The following is a 23,570-nucleotide window of genomic DNA, read 5'->3' as shown; positions in this document are numbered from 1 at the left end:
TTTTTATTGAAAAAACAGGTTTTGGTTACAGTTTCTGTTTAGCAACTGTGAGTAATAATTTTAACAAATCGGCACATTCTGTATTTTACAACATTAATTTTCTTTTTACTTTCTCCCTTGTTTGTGTTTGTGTGTTTGTGTGTGTGGGTGTGTATGGAAGAGGATTAGGGCCACTGGAAAAAAAAAATTAAGGTCCAATACATTTTTTTTTTTTTAATCGGAGAAAAAAAGTCAGAATTCTGAGAAAAAACTCATTAAAAAATTTTTTTTTTATTGGACCTTAATTTTTTTTTTTTTTCAGTGGTCCTAATCCTCCTCCGTAGGTGTGTGCGTGACATCCAAGAATAAATATAATTCAAACAATCTTAAAAAATAAACAAACTTTACGATACAAAAATACTGCGTGGCATTTTAGTCAGACTTTTATTTTGAAAAGCTTCTTTAGTAGAAAATATTAAAACTCTTTAATAACTAATCTTTCACGTAGCACCGGTGTGTTCGGTGGCATTTTTTGGTATGTTTTCAAATACTGTGAGCTTTGACCTTTTGACCCCATATATCAACAGTTAAATGACTCGCGTGTTTCTTCACATTTCTGCGTTTGAACGTTTCACAACAGTTGTGTTTGTGTGTTGTGAAATAAAGTCTGTTTATCCCGAGGCCTTCAGGAACAACTGTAAAAAGGAGCTCTTTCCTCCCCTTGATGTTAGTCTCTCTTTGTCGACTGTCCGGAGAGGTGAAGGATGAAACGTTTTTATGTCTCTTTGTGGATTTTGTTTTTCATCCTGGACCGAGAGTGGAGCACACCAGAGCGGGCGTGGTTGACGAGGGGGATTGAACCTCGCTGTCTGTGTGAGTGTGTGTGTGAGGCACCACTGAGCTTTGTGTGTCCTCCTCTTCAGGAGCCTTGGCGTGTTTCTCAGTCAGCAGGTGTGGGGGGATGTACCCAGACTGGGGCTTTGTTTGCTCCCTGTGATGGTGTTGGTTGTGAGATTTCGGCGGGCAGCGGCCCCTCTTGTCCTGCCCCCGGAAGCCCCTCAGCTTGGGGCTCCAGTGTTCCCGCCACTGGAGGGCCAGAGTGGAGCGGTCCGCCACCAGGCGACTCTCCTCAGGGCCCCAGCCCCGCTCCCCCTCCTCCGCGCCGATCAGGAGGAAGGTCCGGCCCACGTGGAGGGCGGGGCAGCCGCAGCTGAGGTCGCGGTCGGGGACCCAGAGGGACTGGGGGCCCCTGCGAACGCGGGAGGTGGACCCTGTGCGGAAGACGGTTTGGACTGAGATGGAGAACTGCCACCAGGGACCTGAACGCTCCATCCCCCTCACCTGCACCTTCAGCACTGAGGAAAAGAGATGAAAGATATTACGCAAAAATAATTTTATTATTTTGTTTTTTGTAAAAAAAAATTTACTTCCAATTGTAAATTTGATGTTCCATTTTTTCAAATTAAGTCTTTAAATTACATTTTAAAAAAGATTATATATTTATATTAATTTATATTCCTGTACATTAAAAAAAATCCTGTTTTTTTTTCTCAAAATATTAATCCCAAAATATGACACCTACCGAAGTCCTTGAGACAATACGTCTCCAAGTTCATCCTGACTTTAACCTGAGAGGGCTGGCAGTATGAGACACACTCCTCCGCTATAACAGAACGAGGGAGAGCGAGAGGGGAGGGAGGGAGAACGCATCAAATGAGAGGGTATCATTTCATAGCAAGCATATCAGCACATGTCTTTTCCCCTAATTACAATATGGCTGCTTGTATTTGTCATCACAGTATCCTGTGACTAACAGATGACCCTGAATGCAGCAGGTGGGACATTCCTCAAGCCGCCACTAGGAGGGAGTGGTTAGCTGCTTTTGTTTTGATACATGACTCCATAGACGTGATAGAGGAATGTGTGTCGTACATGAGGTGACATAAACAGGGTGAAACGGACAGTTTGATTACATTAGAAAGAACTTAAACAGTATTTTTGGTGTAAATTACCCAAAATAATAATAAAAAACAGATGTTAAAGGAATAATCACGATTGTATAATCATTTTAAATCACTCAAGGTAGATATTTTCATGTTGTCCAACCCTACTCAACATAAATATGTAAAATAATTGCTAAAACTAGACAACAAATATCACATTAAACTGTGTTAGATATATTTATTGATAGGTTGACATAAGTGTAATTTAATCCCGTAAATATACTCACCTATGCTGTACTGCGGTTGGTACACGGGGGTCGGAGCGACCTCTTGAATTCCTGCAAACATAAACACACTTTCAGACAGGTGACACACACAGAGAGGCTTCGGCACACACTCGTGAGCTGTCAGGTTGTCGCAGACAGCGTGTGTTTGTGTGTGTTATGTGCGCTATGCTTGGATGCCTCCCGTTGCATGGTGGCATGTCCGCACAGAAGATAAGCAAGTGTCAAAAATGTGTGTGTGTGGTCCCTTTTTTTTTTTACGGGCCAGAAACACACTGACCTCAGTCGAACGCACAAACACGCAAAACTTTACTTTTGGTAATTTAATAAGGTCGAACCATCGCTGCTTGTATGGTTTAGTCTCAGACATTAAACAGGGTCTAATAAACCTAGCTTGACTGAGTGCGTGTCTGTGAACTTGTAAAAGTAAAATGAACAACCTGCTGGTCTCTACATATATTATCCAGGCCTCTTGTAAAAGTGTGTGTGTGACAGTGCAGTTCACACTCCGCTCTCTCGTCCACGTCCACTCTGACAAAACTGGGCCAGTGACACCCAACACCCCCACCCAGCTGACTGTCCCCCTCTTTTAAAACACGGGAAGGTGCTGTGTGGTTGTGTATAAATGTATCTATGATTCAAACGAAGAAATACCCGATCAAAGACGAAGTAAACCAGCCCCGTATGAGGCTACAGCTAATGAAATTTGGTAAGCTAACTATGTTAGCTATGTTAAGCTTTCTCTTCATAGCCTATGTAACATTTAGCTAATGTTAGTTCTGTTAGCTTAGTAGAAGTTGAGCTACATTACAGGTGGATTAAGTTACAGCTTTATTTTATCATTTATTATTATAAAACCTAAAACTCAGTTGCTGCATAAACTTGTAAATGTAGCATCTAACTAGCTGTCGGTTATACTAATTATTCTATATTGAATTAATGTCATGGTCTTATGTATTTAAATATATGATTTGAAGGTAGCCAAAATAACAGGAATTTCCCTTTGTCTGACTTTTAGAGAGTTCAGTTATGTTAGTCAAAGAATTAGCTAGCTTATCCTTCAAATAGCTCTTCCGCTTTAGCTAATGTTTTAGCCAAAGCTAAAAGTTTTGTCTCCATCATGGTTAGATTTGTCTTCAGCTAAATTTCACTACAGTCTACATAATACTGAAAACTCAGTTACTGAAATCTTCTAAAGTGCAGTCTGTCATTCTAATATTAAGGCAGCGATTACAGGTTATGAAATCTGTTAAGTTTACGTTAGCTAAAGAATAAGCTTTCTCTTCATAGCCTAGCTCTCTTAAGCTAGCCTGTTCCGCTAGCTTAGTAGTAGTTGCGCTTGGGTTTTCTATATTGTGGGTGGATTAAGTTACAGCTGTATTTTATTATTTATTATTATAAAACCTAAAACTTGTAATGTAGTAACCAACCAGTTGTCTGTTTATTACACTGATATTATTAATTATGCTATATTGAATTAATGTCATGGTCTTGTATTTAAATATGTGATTTGGTTAGCCAAATTAGCATGAATTTCCCTTTGGCAAAAGCTGTTGTGACAGCAACTGAAATTTAGAGAGTTCAGTTATGTTAGCTAGCTAGCAAGGGTTAGCTAGCTTTCCCCCCTTATAGCTCTTCTGCTTTAGCTAACATTTTAGCTCCAGCTTAAAGCTTTTTCTCCATCATGGTTAGATTTGTCTTCGGCTAAATTTTACGATGTGGAATAGTACTAGCCGACTTTATACTCTTAACTCAGTTACTGCGCAGTCTTTAAAGCGCAAGTAGAAAATGCAGTAGCTAACAACACAATGTGTTAAATCAGCTGTCAATTTTAAATTATGTGCTACAGAAAACAACCTTTAGTTTGATATTTCATAGTTTCTGGGGATAAAAATTTAAATAATAATAAGGCTGAGGTTAGAGCTTTTGAAATGTGGAAAGTTTAGTTATGCTAGCTAACAAATTAGCTAGCTTTCCCTTCATATACGCTCTCCTGCTTTAGCTCATGTAAGTTACGTTAGCTAAGCAGGAGTTGTTTTTTTTCATCATGGATGATGGATGAGCTACAGCTTCATTGTACTATGTGGAATAACTAACTAAATTTAACCAACAAATAAAAGTAAGTAGACTTCGCTTTAGCTAAGGCTAGCTGTGGCTTAACCAGTTAGCTTTCCCTTATTTGCTTAAAGTTTGTTGGCAGAGTCTCAATTTTGATCAAATATTTAGTCTCTCCATTTTGCCGTTCTAGGGGAGGACAGCACAAACACAGACTGAACTTGCTGAGCTGTTTAAGGTGTGGATAAAAAGGTTCAGCGGAAGCTAGCTTTAAGTTTAGCTTGGCTATGGGTGCCTTTTGGTCTGTCTAAAGAGGAGAGGAGGAGGCTGGATGTGAGCTGTGTTGGTGGGGGGTAAGAGATGCTATACATAGCCTGAGATGGTCTGGCAGTAAAAACAAACAAGGTTTTCTTTCACTCACTCCTTTCACTGGGAGAGTTATGAGTCTGGGCCCTGTGATGGGGGGCGTTGTGAGCTGCACAACAGGTGTGAAGCTAGCCGCCGCTGGCTTCCTATGTCACCTGATTGGGGCTTACACAGTGTCAGTGCCTGTGTAGTTGTCGGCACTCGTACGATTAGCCGGGGGAGCGCACGTGGATTAGCGCTCGTGGCTGAGGTTCGGTGCTGGCCAGGGGCAGAGATACGAGTAGCAACAATCCACTTGATCTGACGCTGATCCCAGATCAGCTGGAGATGAGGTTTCCCTGTAGCGGTCAGCTCATGTTAAGGCTGCAATGGAAACCGTCTCCGGGGATGATGAAAAGGGGACACGCCGGAAGATTGGTCCAAATTAGTCTGGACTGCGGCGGCCCCTTTTATACTCAGCTACTATTTAATAAAGGCTTAGAGAGCTTGATTGGAGGTTTAATCCATTAAGGCAACGAGAAAATCATGTTGAAGGAGAAATTACAGAGGTCACTTTGTCATGAGCGACAGCCAAGTATTAAAAGCCTGATTGATTTCATCAGGATGGAACGCAAAAAAAAACTGTAAGATTAATAAATCTTATTACACAATCCTCCAAGGTTAAAGGTCAGTTAAGTTCAGGTAACAGTCATGAACAACTGACATTATTCGTACACTTTGGTCCTTTTAAATGTTTCAGTATCGTCTCTATTCAAATGCCTGTAACTGCTGTTTGTGACTTACGTATGCAGGGCCGCAGAGGGGACTTCCCCTGTTTGTATCCCGGTGCGCAGCGGTTACACCTGAGGCCGGTCACCCCTTCTCGACAGAGACACTGACCCGACGTCTGGTTACACCAGCGACCCACCGCCCCCAAAGGATGGCACTGACACGCTGAAAAGGAGAACAGACGAGTACAGAAGTGATATTACCGTCTTGTAGTTCTTCTGGCAACTTTGGGGCCGCCAAACAAGCAGAAAATTCAACAACTTTAGGAAGTTAATACGGTTACATGTTAGCATCAGCAGACATGGAGTGTCAATCCAACACATGAAGGTCCAAAATTCAACCTTCTTTTATCTCTGCTTTGGTCTCCACCAACTGGCTCCTCAGCTGCTAGCTGCTCCACGATGTTGAGAAGCTAATCGCTAACTTTGCCTGTTTGCTAGTTGTCTGATGGGCAGGTAGTGTACAAAACTTTTTTTTGTTTGTTTGCTGATAACACCAACCTGCTGGAGACAACACCGAGAGTAGTGAGACCAAAACAGTAAAGTTCCAGTATGAAACAGCATGAGCTGAAGAAGCTAAAAGAAACCCTTAAAGCTGAGGGGAGCTGCAGTGTCATGTGATAATCTCTCTCTCTGAGTCACCTGATACATTGCTAGTATAAAACTCTAAATCAATGCAGCTTTAAAGAGGAAGTCTGGCTTTTTCCTGATACCAATTTAAGGTTTTAATCGTGGAAGCAAACATGCTAATTTTATGAATACGAAGTTGTCAGGGTTTTGTGGAGAAAAGTTCAGATTTGACGACAAGGAAGCAAAAACTAGTTTGACTGCTGCACAAAGGACAGACAGGACAACGGACAGGCTTAAGAGGACCATCCATCAATGAAGGAACCCAGGTTTAATCCCGCTTGACAGCATCTTTCCTGAGGGCGGGAGTGTCCTTGAGCAAAGATACGAGACCTCTTCTCACACCATAAAACCTATTTTGTCGCTGTCTTGTTGGGTAAACAAAGACAAATTCCTCCACAGAGCTCTGAACAAAAGGCCATATGTCAGTGGTTATGTTTTGGTGCGCTGACAAGACCAATATATTTGCAGTTTATCAAAATGTTTCTGCAACAGAGCAATAAAGTCCTGGATTTATTTCCATCGTTATCTTTGTTGCTTTTAGGCCCGTCAGCTTTATCAAGATGGAGACGAATCCTGTTCTTTCCCCGTCTGTTAGATGCTGCATAAAAAGTGCAGTCGTATACATTGTAAATCTTTGTACTGCCATCACAGGGTACACCCAATGAGAGAAGACACATAGGAAGAGGAAGCCGGACTGTAGCAGCACTGTTCACACTCAACAAATGTTTAGACAAATCCCCGCAATAAATCCAAACAACCTGACCAGAGAAGATGGAAAAACTAGCCTCCAAAGGCAAACTCAGTGAAATATAGCGACCATAAATTTCAGCTGGGACGTCGGCCCGTGTGGTGGATATGAATCGGCTTCGGTTTCACGCATAAAAAGTGATAAAATACGTCTATCTTTTTAATCCCTGCACGTGTGTAAAGCTCAAAGGGAACACATAAACTCTGGATATATTAGGCCTGAGGTCGAGCCTCCACACGAGCATGCCAGACTGTCACAGTCACTTAGGACATGTGACCAGTCAAAGGTCAGGGGTCACGGCACATGCCGCCCGGCGGTAACGATGGGGGGTACAGGTGGCAGCCTGGTGTGGCTGTGTGTGTTTTTGTGTCGCTAACAGGAATAGCTGTCTACTCTCACAATGTAACCACCCTATAAACACTTCTGTACACTGCGACAGAGACAGTCAGACATAAACACCACCTCTCACACTACTGCTTGTTTTTCATCTTCCAGGAATGCACAGTTAGTGATTAAAAAAGACACCCAGACACACACACATGTAGCGACTGACGTTGGCAGGCCTTGCGGTGGTTCAGCGGCTTGCTGTGGTCGCGGGTGTATCCGTTCTGGCAGTACTGGCAGTGACGTCCCGCCGTGTGGTGGCGACACTTCTGGCACACGCCTCCGCTACGCCGGCCCGACTGCTGAAACACCTCCATGCTGAAGCGGCACTTGTTTGAATGTCCGTTGCACTCACAGGCTGGACCAGGGAGAGAAAAAATACAATGAATATGATAGAAGTTCGAGGGCGGCACTCTAAAAGTAGATGTCTGTTTTGCATTTTTTAAACTATTATAAGTGCATTTCATTCTTTTAGCTGACAGCAGATAGATGACAGATGGAAGGAAGAAAGGGCGCGGTTCATGGTCGGTGCCTTAAAACACTTGGAAACCCGATCTCTGTTTATTCTGGCAGGAGATGTAAACAACATGTAAATAAATGCGTCCATTGTAGCTCCTCAGCCACGAGGGAATGGTGCAAAGGTGGGGCCCGGTGTCGTGATGAAGGACTTGCAGACTACATGTTACAACAGAAAGCCTGTTTTATAAAATGTCGTTGTGGAATTCGAACCGGTGTTGACGACTTTGGGAGGGTCTAACAAAAGAAGCTCTCAAGTTGCATTATGGGAAATGTTGGCTCCATTTTTCGTTGGTCATCCCTAAAACTTGGTCAAGATCTCACTGCCTCTTCTCTGACTTTTTTGCCCTTTTTTGGTGGTGCAATGTTAAATATCTGGAGTACCACTTAAATTGACCAGAAGGGGGCGCCAGTTTAGCTCAGCAGTTAAAACGCACACCCCACGTAAAGAGGCTTAGTCCTCAGCGCAGTGGCCCTGGCGTTCGACTCCAACACTCCCCCACTCTCTCCTCCCACGCTTCCGACTCTATCCACTGTCCTATCCAATATAGACAAAATGCCCCCCAAAAAAGTGTCTGATACCCCTGTCTCACTGAAATTAGTGCGTTGACGCGGGTTTTTCAGACCTGGGAAGACCCGCTAATAGATGCTGATTGTCTCTTTTCCCATTGCCAGTAGAGTATACTCCTTTCGCTCTCTTTTGTGCTGCGTCACCGTCTGAGGTCACGTTGGGTTCCCTGATCAGAGCCGAGGCGATAATTACCCGGGTCTGAATGCCAAGTGTAACCTTTCCCACTAAGCTGGGAGTTTGCGGGTGTTAGTGGGTTTCTTGCAGTGTGGCTTGTGTTATTTATGTTTATGTGTCAACCAGAAACATATAAAAGCATAAAAACTCATGTCACTGGTTTAACTTACCAACACATGGGTTTGGGTGCGTGGGTGTGGCGCGATGCCACGGTCTGTCGCAGTAGAAATCCTCACACACGTCGCAGTCCGGTCCCGCCGTGTGGTGTTCGCACATGCACAATGCCCGCCCTGCGTCGTCACGGCGACACCTGGAAGCGTGTCCGTTACATTTACACCTGCCCCCGACTTGCAGGTCCGACAGAGCCAGAGGAGCTCGGACAGCCGAGAGCAAAGCCGGGGGTGGAGCCACCTGCAGATTCCTGGAGCTTTGTTTGGAATTAAGATTATTGTTCCTCCTTTTCCTCAGTTCCCGCCCCTCTTTGCTCCTGCTCCGCCCCTCGACTGACCAATTACAACCTCCATTTGGACAAGGAAGGAAATGATTGTTCTCCTTTTTGCGACCACGCCCTCTGCCTTTCCCGCCCTTCTTTGACGAGGCGAGGATGTCCGTGCTTAAACTATCCCCTCTTTCCTTGCTGGTCACATTGTGTCCGTCCTCGTCTTGCCCTGACCCTTTAGAATGACCCTTCCTTCCGTGTTTGTCTACTTTCTCCCCTTTGTTCCTCTCCCTTATCTCTGAGTTTTTTGTCTCCCTGTCAAAAAAAGCCAGTGTATTTTCTGTATTTAACTTGTCCACCCCTTTGTACCCTGCTCTCCACCTCAGTAGCCCAGTCCCTCTGTCATCCTCTGCACCATCACGCCATCGAACTTCCTCTTTTTTATTTGTGTTGCCCTCTTTTGCGTCTTTGGATACGTGATGGAAGACAACACGGATGTCCGTGGCCGTCACCCAGTCCTGGAGGGTGTGGCTGTGGTCGAAATCAGGTGAGGATGGGCGCCCGTCCAGGGTGGAGAAGGCCAGAACCATGCCACCTCTTTGCTTTTGCAGGGGGCGAGGATCCGAACAGAGGGGCTCTGTCTCTTGGTGCCTATTCTGTGCCACCGTCTGCGAGGGAAGCCCAAAGTTCCCGAGGCAGTCGTTGGAGTAATGCTGCATTGGCCTCCAGGAACGCCCAAAGTCCATTGACTTGAGAATGGAGATGAAGATTGGGTCTGATGGCTCCCCTTGTTGGCAAAACTGCAAACTTATGTAGGTAATCTCAAAGCGACGTCCAAGAGGTAGCGTTAGAACCCATTCTCCCGTGTCAGGACCTCTGTGAGCCATCCAGCAGGTGAGGTTGTGGGGGTTGTGGAGGTCTGTCAAGGCGGTGATGTTGCTGTCATAATCAGGTCCTTGTAGAGAGTGGGTAGCATTGACTGGGACACCATAGGCGGCGTTGATGAACTCCGACAGACAGTGGCGCGGGCGTCCATCCAGGTGGTAGCAGGGGTCATGAGGCGATGTCCAGCTCAAAGGGGTGTGGGAAAGAGAAGAGGAGACGAGGGATGGAGGAAGGAAAAGAAGGAGTAGAAGGAAAACAGGGAAGAGAGAGGTGGAGGGGGGAGGGGAAAAGGGTAGGAACATCATGTCATCCAGCCTGTGGAAGAAAAACAGGAGGATTTTTAAGAGAAAGCCATGGGAGCGAGATCATAAAACAAAACCCCCACAAACTGATTGATTTATTTGACTTGCATTTGAAGCCAAAGAGAGAAATCTAAGAGAGACCACCTGTGCCTTTATTGAAAACACACGATACCAACTCACTGCATCACTTCAACTGCACCTCGTTGGCTTTCAGGAGATGCCAGTAAAGATCTCATCTCATAAAAATGTAATCTCCGATCTTCACAGTAGTGTCGGCCACTGGTTTGAATCTTTGACCTCGACAGCCCTTAAGAACAAATCTGTCTTAAAACTCCCCTCAACCCTTGAAAAGAGTGGATGAATGCGGGTGAAGAAGGGCGCGCACCCAGCGGGTCTGTCTGAAATGACAAAAAACATGCCCGACAGCTGTGGCTAAACCTCGAACTGGACCACATCCATCACGTTTATGGCCCTCCCTTTCAAATCACTTTACCACCGGTCAGTGCTGCAGGCAAGCGAGGTGCCTGAGCATGAGCGGTGCGCAGTGTTGTGGAGCAGGGAAGAGGGTATGAGAAAAAAGAAAGAGGGGAGGGAACGAGAGGAGTTGGAGATTAGTCTTAAGGAGGGTAGGAGATGATTTATAGGTCAAAATGTGTGTTCGGCTTGAGCCCCTACATGGGTACTTCCGTAGTAAAGACAGATACAGGCTTGTGTGCGTCTGCTGCTCAAACAAATCCCTTCCTTACTCTTACAACCGGTTATGAGTTTAATTTATTCCTCTGTCAAGATTTGGTACGTGAGCGTTAATTTTGGCATGTGGACACAATGAAGAATGCATGTACTCTCTCTGGAACCAGTGATTTATTGTTATTACCCCTCACACGAAGCTCAGAAACCCTTTCCCCAACAAGCACTTCTTTTACTTGTTTCTTCCTAAGAAAGTTCAACACCTGTCGCTTATACTTGTTTTGTTTCCTTCCTCACAGGACTGTCATTTCCAGACTACTTTCCCTCTGGCTTTTCAGTCTCCCGGCACATCTATCACCTGCCCCCTTCATTCTGTTCTGAGAATATTCTTAACTGCTGCGAGATTGATGATGTCCTAACAAGCGTTTGACACTGACAGCAAAGTCAGCAGGGCTGCATAAACCAAACCCGTAGGAGAAGACGGGGCTGAACGCCTCTGCGACCTCGTCATCCCGCTCAATTAGCCAACCCCGAAATATGAGGCTTCCCTCAGGGACCACACAGCTCAGAGGGGCCTGTGAGCCGGCCATGGCATTCCCTCTGCAGCCTCGGACAAACCGGCCTACTCCTGCCCTCTAAAAGCAAAGACAACCTAGAAAGTAGATCGACCAGACCTGGTCAAAGACAAAAGGAAAGATCAGGCGTATCAGGCGACCCTGTTTGGAAGTGTTGCTACAGGAAACGCTACAAGCAAAGAGTGCAGTGATGAGCGGCCTGACTGTGACCCTGGTGCCACCGAGCCACATTCCTGGTGTCCAGAATGCCTCGGTTGGTCATTCCTGACGTGTCGAGACATGCCCCACGGGAACCTGAACTCTCTGATAAAAAGCACGACTTATACTTTGATCGGGTGATTAATTAGGTCTCTGGTTTCATGGGGTGTCAGTGTCGTAGCTGTATAAGAAGGGAAGGCAGTGTCAAAGGGATCATGGGTGGGGTAAAGGTTACTGGAGGATTCAGGGAAGAGGTGGAAGAACTGAAACCCACGAGGCAAGAAGAGCAAGGGGGCGTTTGTTTAACATTCCTGTGACACGCACTTGCTCTTGTCTTTGTCACATTACATGACTAATTAAACAGCAGCCCATTACAAGCACTTTGTTAAATGGATGCTCATGTGAGAGAGGCCCCTGGGGTTTTAGATGCGCCGCTCCAGGCCAAATCCAGACTCTGTCTTCTTCCGAAACCAGATCGTCCGTCTGGCGCTGCCACCGAAACCCACCGGATATGATTTCAACGGTTTTTCTCTGCTGCTTTCCATAAATCCACACACCCGGGACGTCGGAGAACCCTGTTGAAGACGAGCGGCGCGTCTGTAAAGCGCGGTTTGGTGCAAAGAAAATGCACATATTGTGCACTTAACACCAACTTTTTTGTCAGTGCAAAAAGGCTGCAAACAACAAGTGTCTAAAGACGCCATCACCCTCTCTTCTTTCTCCCCAATAAACCCCAAATTTTGAAATAACCTGGCAGCAATCTCTTTCAAAAAGCTTATACAGCCAAATAGTGGTAAGATGAGATCAACATCTCCGGCGGGTGATCTTTAGAAGCAGCTATGCTTGGCTGGCAAGGGGCTGGAAAAATACTTGCTGACAACCTGGGGGCATGTTTACAGCATAGTCGAACAGAGACCGACGCTCATGTTCGTGCTCTGCAGACCCTATTTATTTCCTAATGTAAATCTCCAGCTATTCTTCATCAGGCTGATACGAGTCTCGAGGAACTTGAGGAGGCCAAAAAGCTGAGTTTTTGGTACAAGCTGAAACAACAATTCCAGCATACGTTACCAATAAAACGCGCCTTGGGAGTTGATATTGTCTTACAGTTCAAGTAGATTTAATGTGACAAGCATTTCATGATAAAATCATATTTTGACAACGTGATCTGAATTTATTGCAAATATAAAACAGAAAATACCTGTTTGCGTAAATATTCATGACGCCATGTCAGCATATAAAGACTAGTACCGTATTTCTAAGAGTATGGTGGGGCTGATAAAACAGGACACATAATCTGTTTACGGTGCCGTAACAGGAAGTGGCAACACACATTCTTTGTAAGTATAACTGCATTTATGTTCCTTGTGGTCTCCCATTTGTTTTTTGATGTCTTTTTGTACTACGTCTTTTTTTAGTGGCTGCTGCACGCCGAGTTTGTAAGCGGGAAGGGAAAGCCGTAAAATATGATCACCAAAGAGTAGCAACACGGGAACCTTTAAATCCTGATTTTAAAGGTTTGGCATTTATTCACAATATAGAAACACGTTACGTTTACATAGACACTGAATTTTGTTGGACATTGTTGCCTTGTATGTACATAAAAGTTTTGTATTTAGTTTTAGTTTATCATTTTTTGTACTTGTTTTTTATGTTCCTGTAAGTTGCATTCAGAGCGACCGTGACATTTATGCTTACGCCTAATTTGCCCGTAAAGCTGATTCTTCTCTTTATTCTGTTTAATCAAACTCATGTGTCGCGGTTAAGCCGGACACATGCAGCGTAGAACCCTCTGCTCTGTCTTTAGCTACCTGTTGACTCTCTCTGTCTGTTCACACTCTCGAGCTGCGGGCCTGTCCGGGGCTGGATCTGTTCTGCTGAGCAGATGAGCTGGATTTGGCCTGTCTCACACGTTTTAACATTCCTCGTCATGGGCCGCCGCTCCGGCCAGCGAGACGCAACGCAAATATTTAAAATTCAAACTGCTTTTCTTCTCTGTGTTGAGTTTTAAATTACTTAACTGCTGTTTGTAGAAATAAACACAAGACAGCAGTTTAAAGAGGCTGTTTTATACCGAGGGAGAGCCGCTTGGAAGATTTCCCAGGGTTCTACGTTGCAGCTCTGCCTGAAGACACGGAGCCCTTAAATAAATATGATCAATTATACAAGCTCTCTCTTATAGCCCACATGTTTGACGCTGAACCAAGGCACCTGTTGGCGCATGTTACCGAACTGACACCTTTGTTAATTTGCAATTGTCCTCAGCCGGTCAGAAATACAACACTGAGGGAGGCTACGTATGCGGTCTGTATTCTCAAACTGCATTCCTGCCTGCACAGTTGAAGCCCATGTGTGTGTTATTCCACACGGAGCGGATTCCAGGAGTTCTGTTTTAGGTGTAATAATCTAATTTTAGTGAGGCGGCACAGGAGGTGAAAGCAACAGACAGCACAAAATGGATTATCGCTGCTTGTATCTTTAGCGAAAGGCCTCTGTCCATCACGTCTGCACCTCCGACACACTCATACAATGCGAGCGCGAGGCCTCCAGGGGCCAAGTGCACCTCCTCGGGCACATGGAGGGTGTCTCTTTGTCTTTGCTTCGTTAAATTAAAAAACACATGTTACTCACTTTATATTTGAAAGCGAGTTTCCTGTCAATCCCCCCCCTCTTATAACCTCACACAAGTTGGCAGGGCGCTCTCCTGCAGCTCGGGCTTCACGTGTCGATATTAAAAAACAGATGGAAATGAAATCATAGTGATTCATGTTAAAGGAACGCCAAAGACAACCTCGGGCATGACGGGAAATAAAACGAGGCCTCGGGTTTTAATTGCGCGTTAATCAAATCCACACAATCGTACAAGCGGGTTAATAAAGTGGGCTAAAAAAAAAATATTGCGCCATGTACGAGTGCAATAACAAATATAAAAGAGACACATTTTTGTGGGCTGATTTATGATGAAAATTGAAAATGTGATTATAAAAATTAATTATTTTAATTGAGCACCCTAAAGGCCTAGACTGTTGAGCTGTCTTTAAAGAAAGAAAGCAATCTGCCAGATTTGTCTATTAAAGTAAATACGGTATATTTTCTCTTGGGTAAAAGTGCTGCAAAGGGATTTTAGGCAAACTAATTAAATACAGGGGGACGGTTAAATGGAAACAGCCCGCGGTCACGCGCAGGTTACGGGCGTTGCATTTAATGGAGCTGGGAATAATGAATCTCTTGCCTCGGTTCATTAAACGCAAATGTTTGTCATATTAAAGTCTGATTACTTTGGCGAGAGCTAACAGCAGAGCCCGGAGCCTGATAGCTGCGGCTAATTGCACTTGTTAGGCAGGAATTAGCTGCAGCCAATTAGCTTTATCTCCCAGAGAGGAACAATAATATTTACAGTGAGGCTATCACGGTTTAATCAGACGACTTCATTTATTTATTTTTAAATACTGGCGATAAGTTTTGTGTGTTTCTTTTCAATTTAACTAATTAAGTATCGTGTTATTGCCGTGTTATGTTTATATTTTAATTTTTTGCAACAGTATAGTGGACTATAACAGACATCTAACATATACAGTATGCTTTTTTATATATTATATATCATGATAATTGTGAGATTTTTCCGAGCGGCAACGTGCAGCAGCAACATGTGTAAAAACTGGCGTTAAAATTAAGACTTAAGGAAGTTTAGCTCAAATTAAAAGTTTGAGGGTAAAAAAATATTAATCCTAAACTTATTTAATTTTATATTTAAGACTACAGCAAAGGTATCTATTGGGTCTGTAAAATCTCATATGCATGTGCGCTTAAAACACTCCAAACGTGAGGAATAAAATATTCATTTTTACAGACATTTAAAATTATAAATAAGAATAAAACATGCTAATAGCTACAAGCCTAACGTCTGAATTTTAATGTATATTTGAGCAGTTAATTCATAAAAAATAAAGGCGACAATATTTACGACCAGAAGACACAACGTGGTGCTTAATGCACCTTACGTGCAATTTTAACGTTCCTTTATCAATTACTTATTTTATATCACGTATTTCTGCCTTTTCGTTGCCCTCTGTGAAAGCGACAAAAATACAAGATCACACTTCTTCACGCGCGACTTTAGTGACAAAACTTTACATCAACTTGCACACAGTCACGGCCAACAAACATTTAATAAGAGGGAGAAATATACGACAGCAGCTCACCATGTGCGTCCCAGTGATCCTCCTTCTCCTCACTCCTGCTCCTGCTGGTCCTCCTGATCATGAAGAGCAGCGCACCAAGTGTCCGGACATCAGATCCTGCGCGTCTGCGGAGCAGCAGATCGGGAGACGAGGCTACCGAGAGGGGGCAACACACCGGGACTGCACGAGGAGGAGAGAGAGGAGGAGGAGAGACACATTAACGGGATCAGGTGGGAGGTGCGTCTCTTCATATAGCCACTGAAAGGAGCCAAGTGCTCCCAGCTAGAGAGGAGTCACATCCTGACTGAGTGCCAAACTCACATGGCAGGAAGTGTCAATCAAACTCAAACAAGGACGTTTTAGTTTGTCTGATTTAACATGTAACTTATACAAATGATAAATGATCTAAGGTTGATACCAATCTATTTTTTTTTTTGTCCAATTTGACCTTTACGTCTTTGTGACGTAAACATTGAACGTGACTTATCTGAATCTCTATGACAGTCTTATTTCTGATGAGTAATAAAATTACTTTTATTGTGAAAATCCAAATGCAACAGAGGATTTTAACATTATAATTAAAAAATAAAACAAATTAAAGTACCCCACCTTAACCAACTATAACATTAAACTTCTGCTTTTATGTTTATACATTAATAATATGATGCATAAAACTGAAATGCATAAAGATTCTTTATCTAATTTTACATTTCATAAGGTTTCATTTGAGTTCTATTTCTGCTTTTATTTAAAGACCCTGAAAGCGTCACGTCACAAACATTCAATTACAAGATCAAATACTTCATTAGTAAGCAATAATAAACGTTAAAATGTGCATTGATTATTTATTAAGAGCTATAAACTTGTGGGCAACAATGCTTCAACTGTATCAATATTGGATTCAAATGTCGCTCATTTCTGATTGGTGCACAGAGGCACATGACATCAGCCTGTTCCCACAAAGCCCCGCCCACTCCAAATCAGCCAGAAGATCCCAGCCAGAAAGATAAACATAAAAACACCCAAAAGTATTTAAACTCTGGCGGGTGATGTCGAGCTCTTGCAGGAACCTGTCGCTCTTCATAAGAAGCTAATTGACGAGAGGCCTTTAAGAAAAGCCTCTGAATATTTCTCCCACCACTGGAAACACAATACGCGCCTTTGATGTCAATCTGAGCATCATAATTTATCTGACAATAGAGCATTGTGCTGTGTTTGTTGTTACAAGCTGCGCAGGAAATCAGACGCACCAATGTCAACACACTCGAGGGGGGAAAGTTCCAGAGACAGGTTGATCTGCTCAAAAAGACAAGTGGCGTTTTTTAACTCTCAGGCAGGTTTTTCCCCTCTTTAAAAGTACATTAGAATTTTAATACTCAATTAAACATTTCATGGCTTGTTAGGGATGTTTTTTTTTACACTCTGCAGATGCTCAAGCTTCAGGTTTATTACAGCTGGCGGACAAATTGAGGCCGCAGAGCAAAGCCAGTTGCAACAGTCTTATCTCGTATCTCGTCCAGGCCCAGATCTCCCTCCCCGGTTTGTTCCAATTATCCCTCGGTGGAATAGGAAAAATGGCCGAAGTAAATTGGCTGCAGTGGATCGTTCTCAGATGTGCACCAAAACTGATACAGATGGAAATATAAGAGAGAGGATCGAGGAGAAGGAGGAGGAGGAGGAGGGAGGGAGGGAAGACGCTTGATTGGAGAGGAGGAAACTTTCCCAGAGAAAGCCATAAAACTGATTGATGACTTCCCTCGAGGAATGTTTCCCCAGGTGTGCTTTTGTGAGTGTGTGGTGGTGTGCTTGTGTGTGCGTGTGTGTGGTAGTTACAGTGCAGTTAGGCAATGCTATCCTTGGATTCAGTACAAGCGCAATAAAGTAAATTGAGGGGTGAAATAGCACGTTTATGCGTCAATATTGCACTTTGGCAGCATGAACACAAAGACACAAGAGAATTCAGTGAGTGGAGATTAGGCTGGAACAGGACTGGTTCTATTTAATGAGTAAAAAAATAAATAAAGCAAATACTTACCGATAACAGAAATCATTCCTAAGAAATGTCTTTAAGTGGTTAATCAAACACTTTAGGTGGTCCCTGACAGGTGCTTCACACTGCCAATGTTTGCACCCTGCAGCTAAGGGTGTGCTAAGAGACTCAAATAATAATAGAGCAAATACCTGGAAGGTGTAATTATAAAAGTCAACATTAAGCCTTTAAACGTGACCGAAGAAGAGCAGATTTCACAATACATGGGTGTCTGTTTGATGGATGAGCTTTGGTTAAGAAAAGTGCTACAATATGGCATTGTACTTTTATTTAAAATTAGATGTAGATAAGAAAATGCATTATATCATATTTACGCTTGCATCTACAGGCTACATTTAACTGTAGAAGGAACACAATGCTCTGAAGTTAAAAATCTTACATGCATCCTGTGGTGTCAAATGTGATGATGTGCTGATCTCTGGTGGTCTGAAAAATAGCTATACCCTGTAATTAATGTTGTAAAAGAAAGATTTACTGCAAAACATCCTGGAAATGTCCAAAAAAACAACAAACAGTCCAAAACTGACAAAGAGAAGAGGCTGTTAAATCTTGTCAAGATACAGTTATGTTGATTTAATCTTTATCTCAATCTCAAAATCTAACAGTAAATCAATGTGGAAGAATTTTAATCTTTTAGCAAGATTCTGATTTTTAGGTAATTTCACATCAAAGAAGGAGAGAAAGGAGGATTTAAAACATTAGGTGTACCCCAAGGTTCCGCGTTCGGTCCCTTACAATTTAGCCTCAACCACTGGTGTCTTACAGCTCTCTCACAGGGTAAAATTATGAATGTTTGCAGATTACACTGTTGTATACAAGTGCAGACTTGTAGGTTATTTCATCTCAAGGGAGAAGAAAAGGTGAATTGAAGACAATGGGTGTACCCCAGGGATCACTGTTCAGTCCTCTACAATTTCGCCTCAATCATTGGTATCTTCCAGCACTCTCACAAGTTAAAATTGTAAATGTATGCAGATGACACTGTTTTATACACATGTGCAGAATTTGAGGTTATTTCACCTCAAAGGAGAAGAAAAAGTGGATTTAATACATTGGGTGTACCCCAGGGATCACTTTTCGGTCCCCTACAATTTAGCCCCAGTCATTGTTATCTCCCAGCACTCTCACAGGGTAAAATTGTAAATGTATGCAGATGACGCTGTTGTATACACAAAAAAAGTTTCACTAGCATAATTAAGTAACTAAATTTAAATATCTTGGCGTAACGTTCAAGTGACAAAGCCCTCAATAGGCTGTAATGTTTATGAGTAAAAGAGGAAGTCAGGTGATGATGTTAAAGAGCTGCAAAGTCTGCGTATGATGAGTCAACAAAACACCATACTTTAAAGCTGTAGATTGCTGTCCTGTTACCAACTGGCAGTCAATGTTAAGCTGATTTATGTAGGTTACTACTTCATAAGAAAAAAACCCAAACCACAGTGTTTCCCATTTGATCTAAATCTAAAGGATTCTAGATGCTATAAGAACATTTATATTAACTTGAAAATGTATATTCCAGGACCCGTCCATTTTAAGTATTGCTGTCCCCTCGCCGTCCCCCCTTTCTTTGTGTAGATATCAAGGATATCATGTTCCCAGATTATCACCTCTGGACCCTAAAAGTTAGCACGTAAAATAGCGAAATTGCTCTGTTCTTTCTCTAAAATCTACACCAGATATGTCCCTGGCTGCTGGTAACTATGATGATCTGTTATTTGTTTTTATGCAGTAAGAAAGATCTCTTTAAAAAACTCAACAACCTTGACTGAAGGCCTTGGCTCTGAGCATTGTTGGCAAAAGGAGCAGAGTGGGAAATTATCCTGGTTGCCATGAATCCAAACGCAATGTTTTTGTGTTTTCCAACTTTCCCTCACTTTGTCTCTGAAGTGTTGACAGGATCTGGATGGAGAGCAAAAACTCACCAATAAACCGCAAGTCAACCTGCTGCTGCATTTAAGGGTCAGGGGTCAAGAGAAAAGATCAGAGTGAAATGTCCAGAGTGTTTTACCTTCTGCGTATGATGATATAACAATCTACAGAGGGAAACAGTAAGATGACGAATTGCAAAGGGTCCAGACATTCCAGCAGGCTTTTGGAAGCCTGAGGGTCTAAAGATGCAGACCAGGGCTCTTTTTTTAGCCAACAGCAACCACCTGTTTGTTATCTATCCTCCTTTAAGGAATTAAGTTATAACACAACAATCAAAGATCTCCTTTACTTTGCAATAAACCATTCTTCAAAAACAATTCTTATTCAATAAAAGGAAATATTGTTTATGGTCTTACAGTGGTGTCTAACTTGAGTTATTACACAGCTGTGTTAAACACTTGATTCTGATTGGTTAATTACGGAGGTCTGCTATTTCTCCATAGAAGACCGTTGCTAAGAAGAACAGACCGTTGCTAGGGATGCGGCTCTAATCACACAGCCCGGAGGACTAACTGTGATCATATCAATCCACTGAAAGAAGTCTGGTAAATCTGACAAATTAACGTATTATTTCTCAGTATTAAACGTTTTTAATGGCAGATGTGCTTCAGAGTCACTACTTCATAGAGAGCCAGTGTGATCAACAAATTACTTTCCAAAGAATCTATTTAAGAAATTCTTCTCCACAGGCCTGAAGTGTTTGCAACGTATTGTCATATTTATTTTGAAATAGTTTTTATGGAAGGATTGTATTTTGGTTTAATTTGTCTGAATTAATTCCTGTTACCGCAGTCCTGAAATTGAAAATAATCCTGATTCAACCATGTAAAGTAATTTATATGTTTATAAAATTCAGTAAAAATGTAGTTTGGATGTAGTTTGATGTTGTATATTGTAAATGATGAAGTTGTGCCGAGTCATTCTAAAGTATTCTGAACGTAAAGACAAAACAACGTGCTCCAACACCCTTTTATTAAACTCAATTACGTCGATACAGATGTTTTCTCATTGTAGTCAGAAATATCACCGGACCCAGACCGGTGACTCTTTGCAGCTCTGCAAGGACAAAGAATCTGAGTTAATTCAACCACTTCATAATTCATTACTCAGTGCTAAACACATCATCACTACAGGTTTTAACTTCAATACCAGTCTGTCTGTGCTGTGTTCGGCTCCTCAGCGCCCTCCTGTGGTTAGACTTGGAACTGCTGCCGCAGCTCTCACAGACACCGTCATCACCATCCACTGACCTCCACCTGACGGATACAGAAGATTTGTTACTATTTCATATGTGTCATATTTTGTGAATAAGCTGAGCTTTTATTTTGGTGGACGACAGGAAGAAGACGGATAAAGCTGACCTCCCGTTTATAAAAGAACAATTCTTCTTCACTGGGTCCTTGACTGAAATGGGCTCTGCCTCCAGGTTGCATGTTATATAAATCTACAGGACGACAGTATAACAAATTCTAAGGCATTTTCTTGATGTCGACATAAATCCGTCTTAAATCCTTGTGAATTCAAGTCTCACAGTGAGTCTGTGGTCCTGGTGGAAGAGGAACGGCTGGAGCTGAATGTGGAGGAGTTTGTCCTCGAGTCTGGGCAGGAAACGGGAGCCCGAGCCGTGCAGCTGTGAGTCTGTGAAACATCTGCACAGAACAGAAACATCCTTATCAGATTTAACTTATATCCTCCTCGTTTATTACATCAGAAATCTGGGTGTATTTTATAAGTACAGGATACAGACATTACATGGATAAATACTGCTGCTTTAATTTGTAGGATTGATTAGAGGAACCGCTGTAGACTTCATAGACTCACCCCTGGTGGTCTATGAAGGGGTAGCTGGGGTCAGAGTTCACGTTAGAGGTCAGTGTGGCCACACAGCCGTTTACATACAGACGAAGAGGAAGATGATGATCGACAGAGGCCTCTATGTTGACTGTTTCACCCAGGAAGTAAACAGGCGACGTTCTCTCACCGCTCCAATCATCTGAGGAACGAGACGCACCAAAAACATAGAAATTAAAGGGGAGTATTATGCTAATATCAGGCTTCATATTTCACTCTGTGATACCTGTGGAGTAGCTTAGCATAATTTACAGTTAAAAGAAACGCCTCGTTTTTCTCACACTGGCGCTCTGTGCAGGCCCTCATACAGCCTCTGTCTGAAACGACTCAGTCAGCTCTGTCTCTTTAAGAAATCCCGCCCCTACAAGCTCTCTTTCTTCTGATTGGCCAGCTCTCTAAAACCTGCAGAGAGGCAGAACTCAGTGTTTGAGGCACGCCTCCTACCCTGTGGCCGTGTTAGAGTTGTTGGCAAAGAGTAAACGTCACTTCTTCGATTTGAAATGAATGTCTGCTGCTGTCCTTTGGGGAAAGAAACGCTGATGTCTTTCTCTCACAGCCAAAGAAACACTTTCTCCAAGATGTTCTGAAACAACTTGACTGAGCAGACTGAGCTGCCGGGTGGGCGTGTCCTTGAACTGTGCCAGGGGCAGGAAGTTCTGCTGTGTCTCGGGCAGAGGCCCAAATATAGAGTTCCTCCACTTTGTGACATCACAAAGTGAAGCATCTGGAGAAGTCTGTCTGAAACTGAGACTTTTTTAGTAGGGGATTTCTCCAACATACTTTTACCTACAGCTTTGAAACTTCGCCCACGTTTAGTCTGGACATCCAACACTGTAACATTATATATTTATGTCCTTAAATGTGAAACAGCATAATACCACCTCTTTAAACTCTTTTGGGCTGTGCTACAACTATAAAAACAGTCCTGTTTTGAGCCACTGTTTATTCCTGTCCAGTCTTTTGAACAGGAATTACATTCAGAAGTAAGAAGTAGATTGTTTTACGACTGGACTGAAGAAAACTTACCTGTCATGAGCCTGAGGTGGAACTCCAGATGGAGGCGCTCTGACTTGGAGATCAGGGGACTCCAGGTTGGTTTCAGGGCCCCGCTGCTCACCGAGTACCTCCTGCAGGGTGGAGGGATTTAACCAGACGAGGAGCATTTTTATTACAGAAACTGGAGGAAATCGGAAATAAAATGAGTCATCTATAGTAGGAATTACCCAAATAAAGTGGTTATTATATTAAATTATTATATAGAAAATGAATGAATCAAAATCAGGGATCAGAGTAACGCACCTTCCATATTCACACTGCACAGGAACTGCAGCTCCTACTTGCAACGCGCCTGATGTCGGAGGAGAGTACAGCAGCAGGTTGTTGTACAGCAAAGCACTCTGGGTAAACTACACAAAAAGCACTATCACAGTAAAACCACTTGGTGGCAGCATTAAGCAGCTATGATCTATTTAACACTTTTAAATGTGTTTGCTCTGCGGTGAAAGTGAGATTATAATTTGATGTTTAAGAGGCTCACAAACCGTCACTTCGCCGCCACAGTCAGTCAGAGGCGCTCTGATGACGTAATCCCCGCTCTCGGACGCTGTCGCTCTGCAGAAGTGTTGAGTGGCAGCGTCGACAGGTCCGAGCGTCAAGTGCGCAGGCTCCACAGGCAAACCCGGGTCTAACAGGTTAGCTTTCATCACCACCTCGATGCTGTCCTCGAGACACTTCAACACAAAGGTCTTCTTTATCTTCGGACCTGAAGAGCGAGAGTTTGGTTTGTTTGACTGAAACAAAGAGTTTGCTTCAAGCGCGGCCAAGTCAGAGAACGACAGGAAGAGAGGTTTGGTTTGGTACGTGTAGCATAGGATTGTTTCTATAAGAGAAACTGTGAGGTAGACAGGTATAAGAGGCATCATGGTGAGAGTGTGGCTGTCAGCAGGAACACACCTGAGACTAATCATGTGGGATTAGTTACTTTCAAAATAAGACTTAAAAAAAACATACAAAGTGTTGTAAAAAATCATTTTATTCACAATGAAAAACTGTACAT

General features: G+C 43.0%; 2 protein-coding genes across 2 annotated transcripts; both read right to left on the bottom strand.

Annotated features, from left to right (window-relative positions):
- Window positions 1-716: 716 nt before the first annotated feature.
- Window positions 717-15,773, bottom strand: ntn5 (netrin 5). Its single transcript, XM_069672224.1, has 7 exons — window positions 15,706-15,773; window positions 8,588-10,056; window positions 7,326-7,514; window positions 5,411-5,560; window positions 2,210-2,260; window positions 1,562-1,642; window positions 717-1,334 (listed from the first exon to the last, which is right to left on the bottom strand). The coding sequence occupies exons 2-7, from the start codon at window positions 10,044-10,046 to the stop codon at window positions 781-783; spliced, it is 2,484 nt and encodes an 827-aa protein (XP_069528325.1). The 5' UTR covers window positions 10,047-10,056; window positions 15,706-15,773; the 3' UTR covers window positions 717-780.
- Window positions 15,774-20,642: 4,869 nt separating this feature from the next.
- On the bottom strand, window positions 20,643-23,433 carry LOC138600431 (zona pellucida sperm-binding protein 3-like). Its single transcript, XM_069671856.1, has 8 exons — window positions 23,056-23,433; window positions 22,814-22,920; window positions 22,541-22,641; window positions 21,485-21,656; window positions 21,195-21,312; window positions 21,025-21,107; window positions 20,813-20,919; window positions 20,643-20,719 (listed from the first exon to the last, which is right to left on the bottom strand). Exons 1-8 carry the CDS (start codon window positions 23,431-23,433, stop codon window positions 20,643-20,645), a joined length of 1,143 nt encoding a protein of 380 aa, XP_069527957.1.
- Window positions 23,434-23,570: the final 137 nt, after the last annotated feature.

The sequence above is a fragment of the Semicossyphus pulcher genome, unplaced genomic scaffold, assembly GCF_022749685.1.
Source record: "Semicossyphus pulcher isolate SPU_LCO1_2020_fin unplaced genomic scaffold, fSemPul1.0.p SCAF_21, whole genome shotgun sequence".
Taxonomy (NCBI): Eukaryota; Metazoa; Chordata; class Actinopteri; order Labriformes; family Labridae; genus Semicossyphus; species Semicossyphus pulcher.
This window is presented reverse-complemented; position numbering and strand designations above follow the sequence as displayed.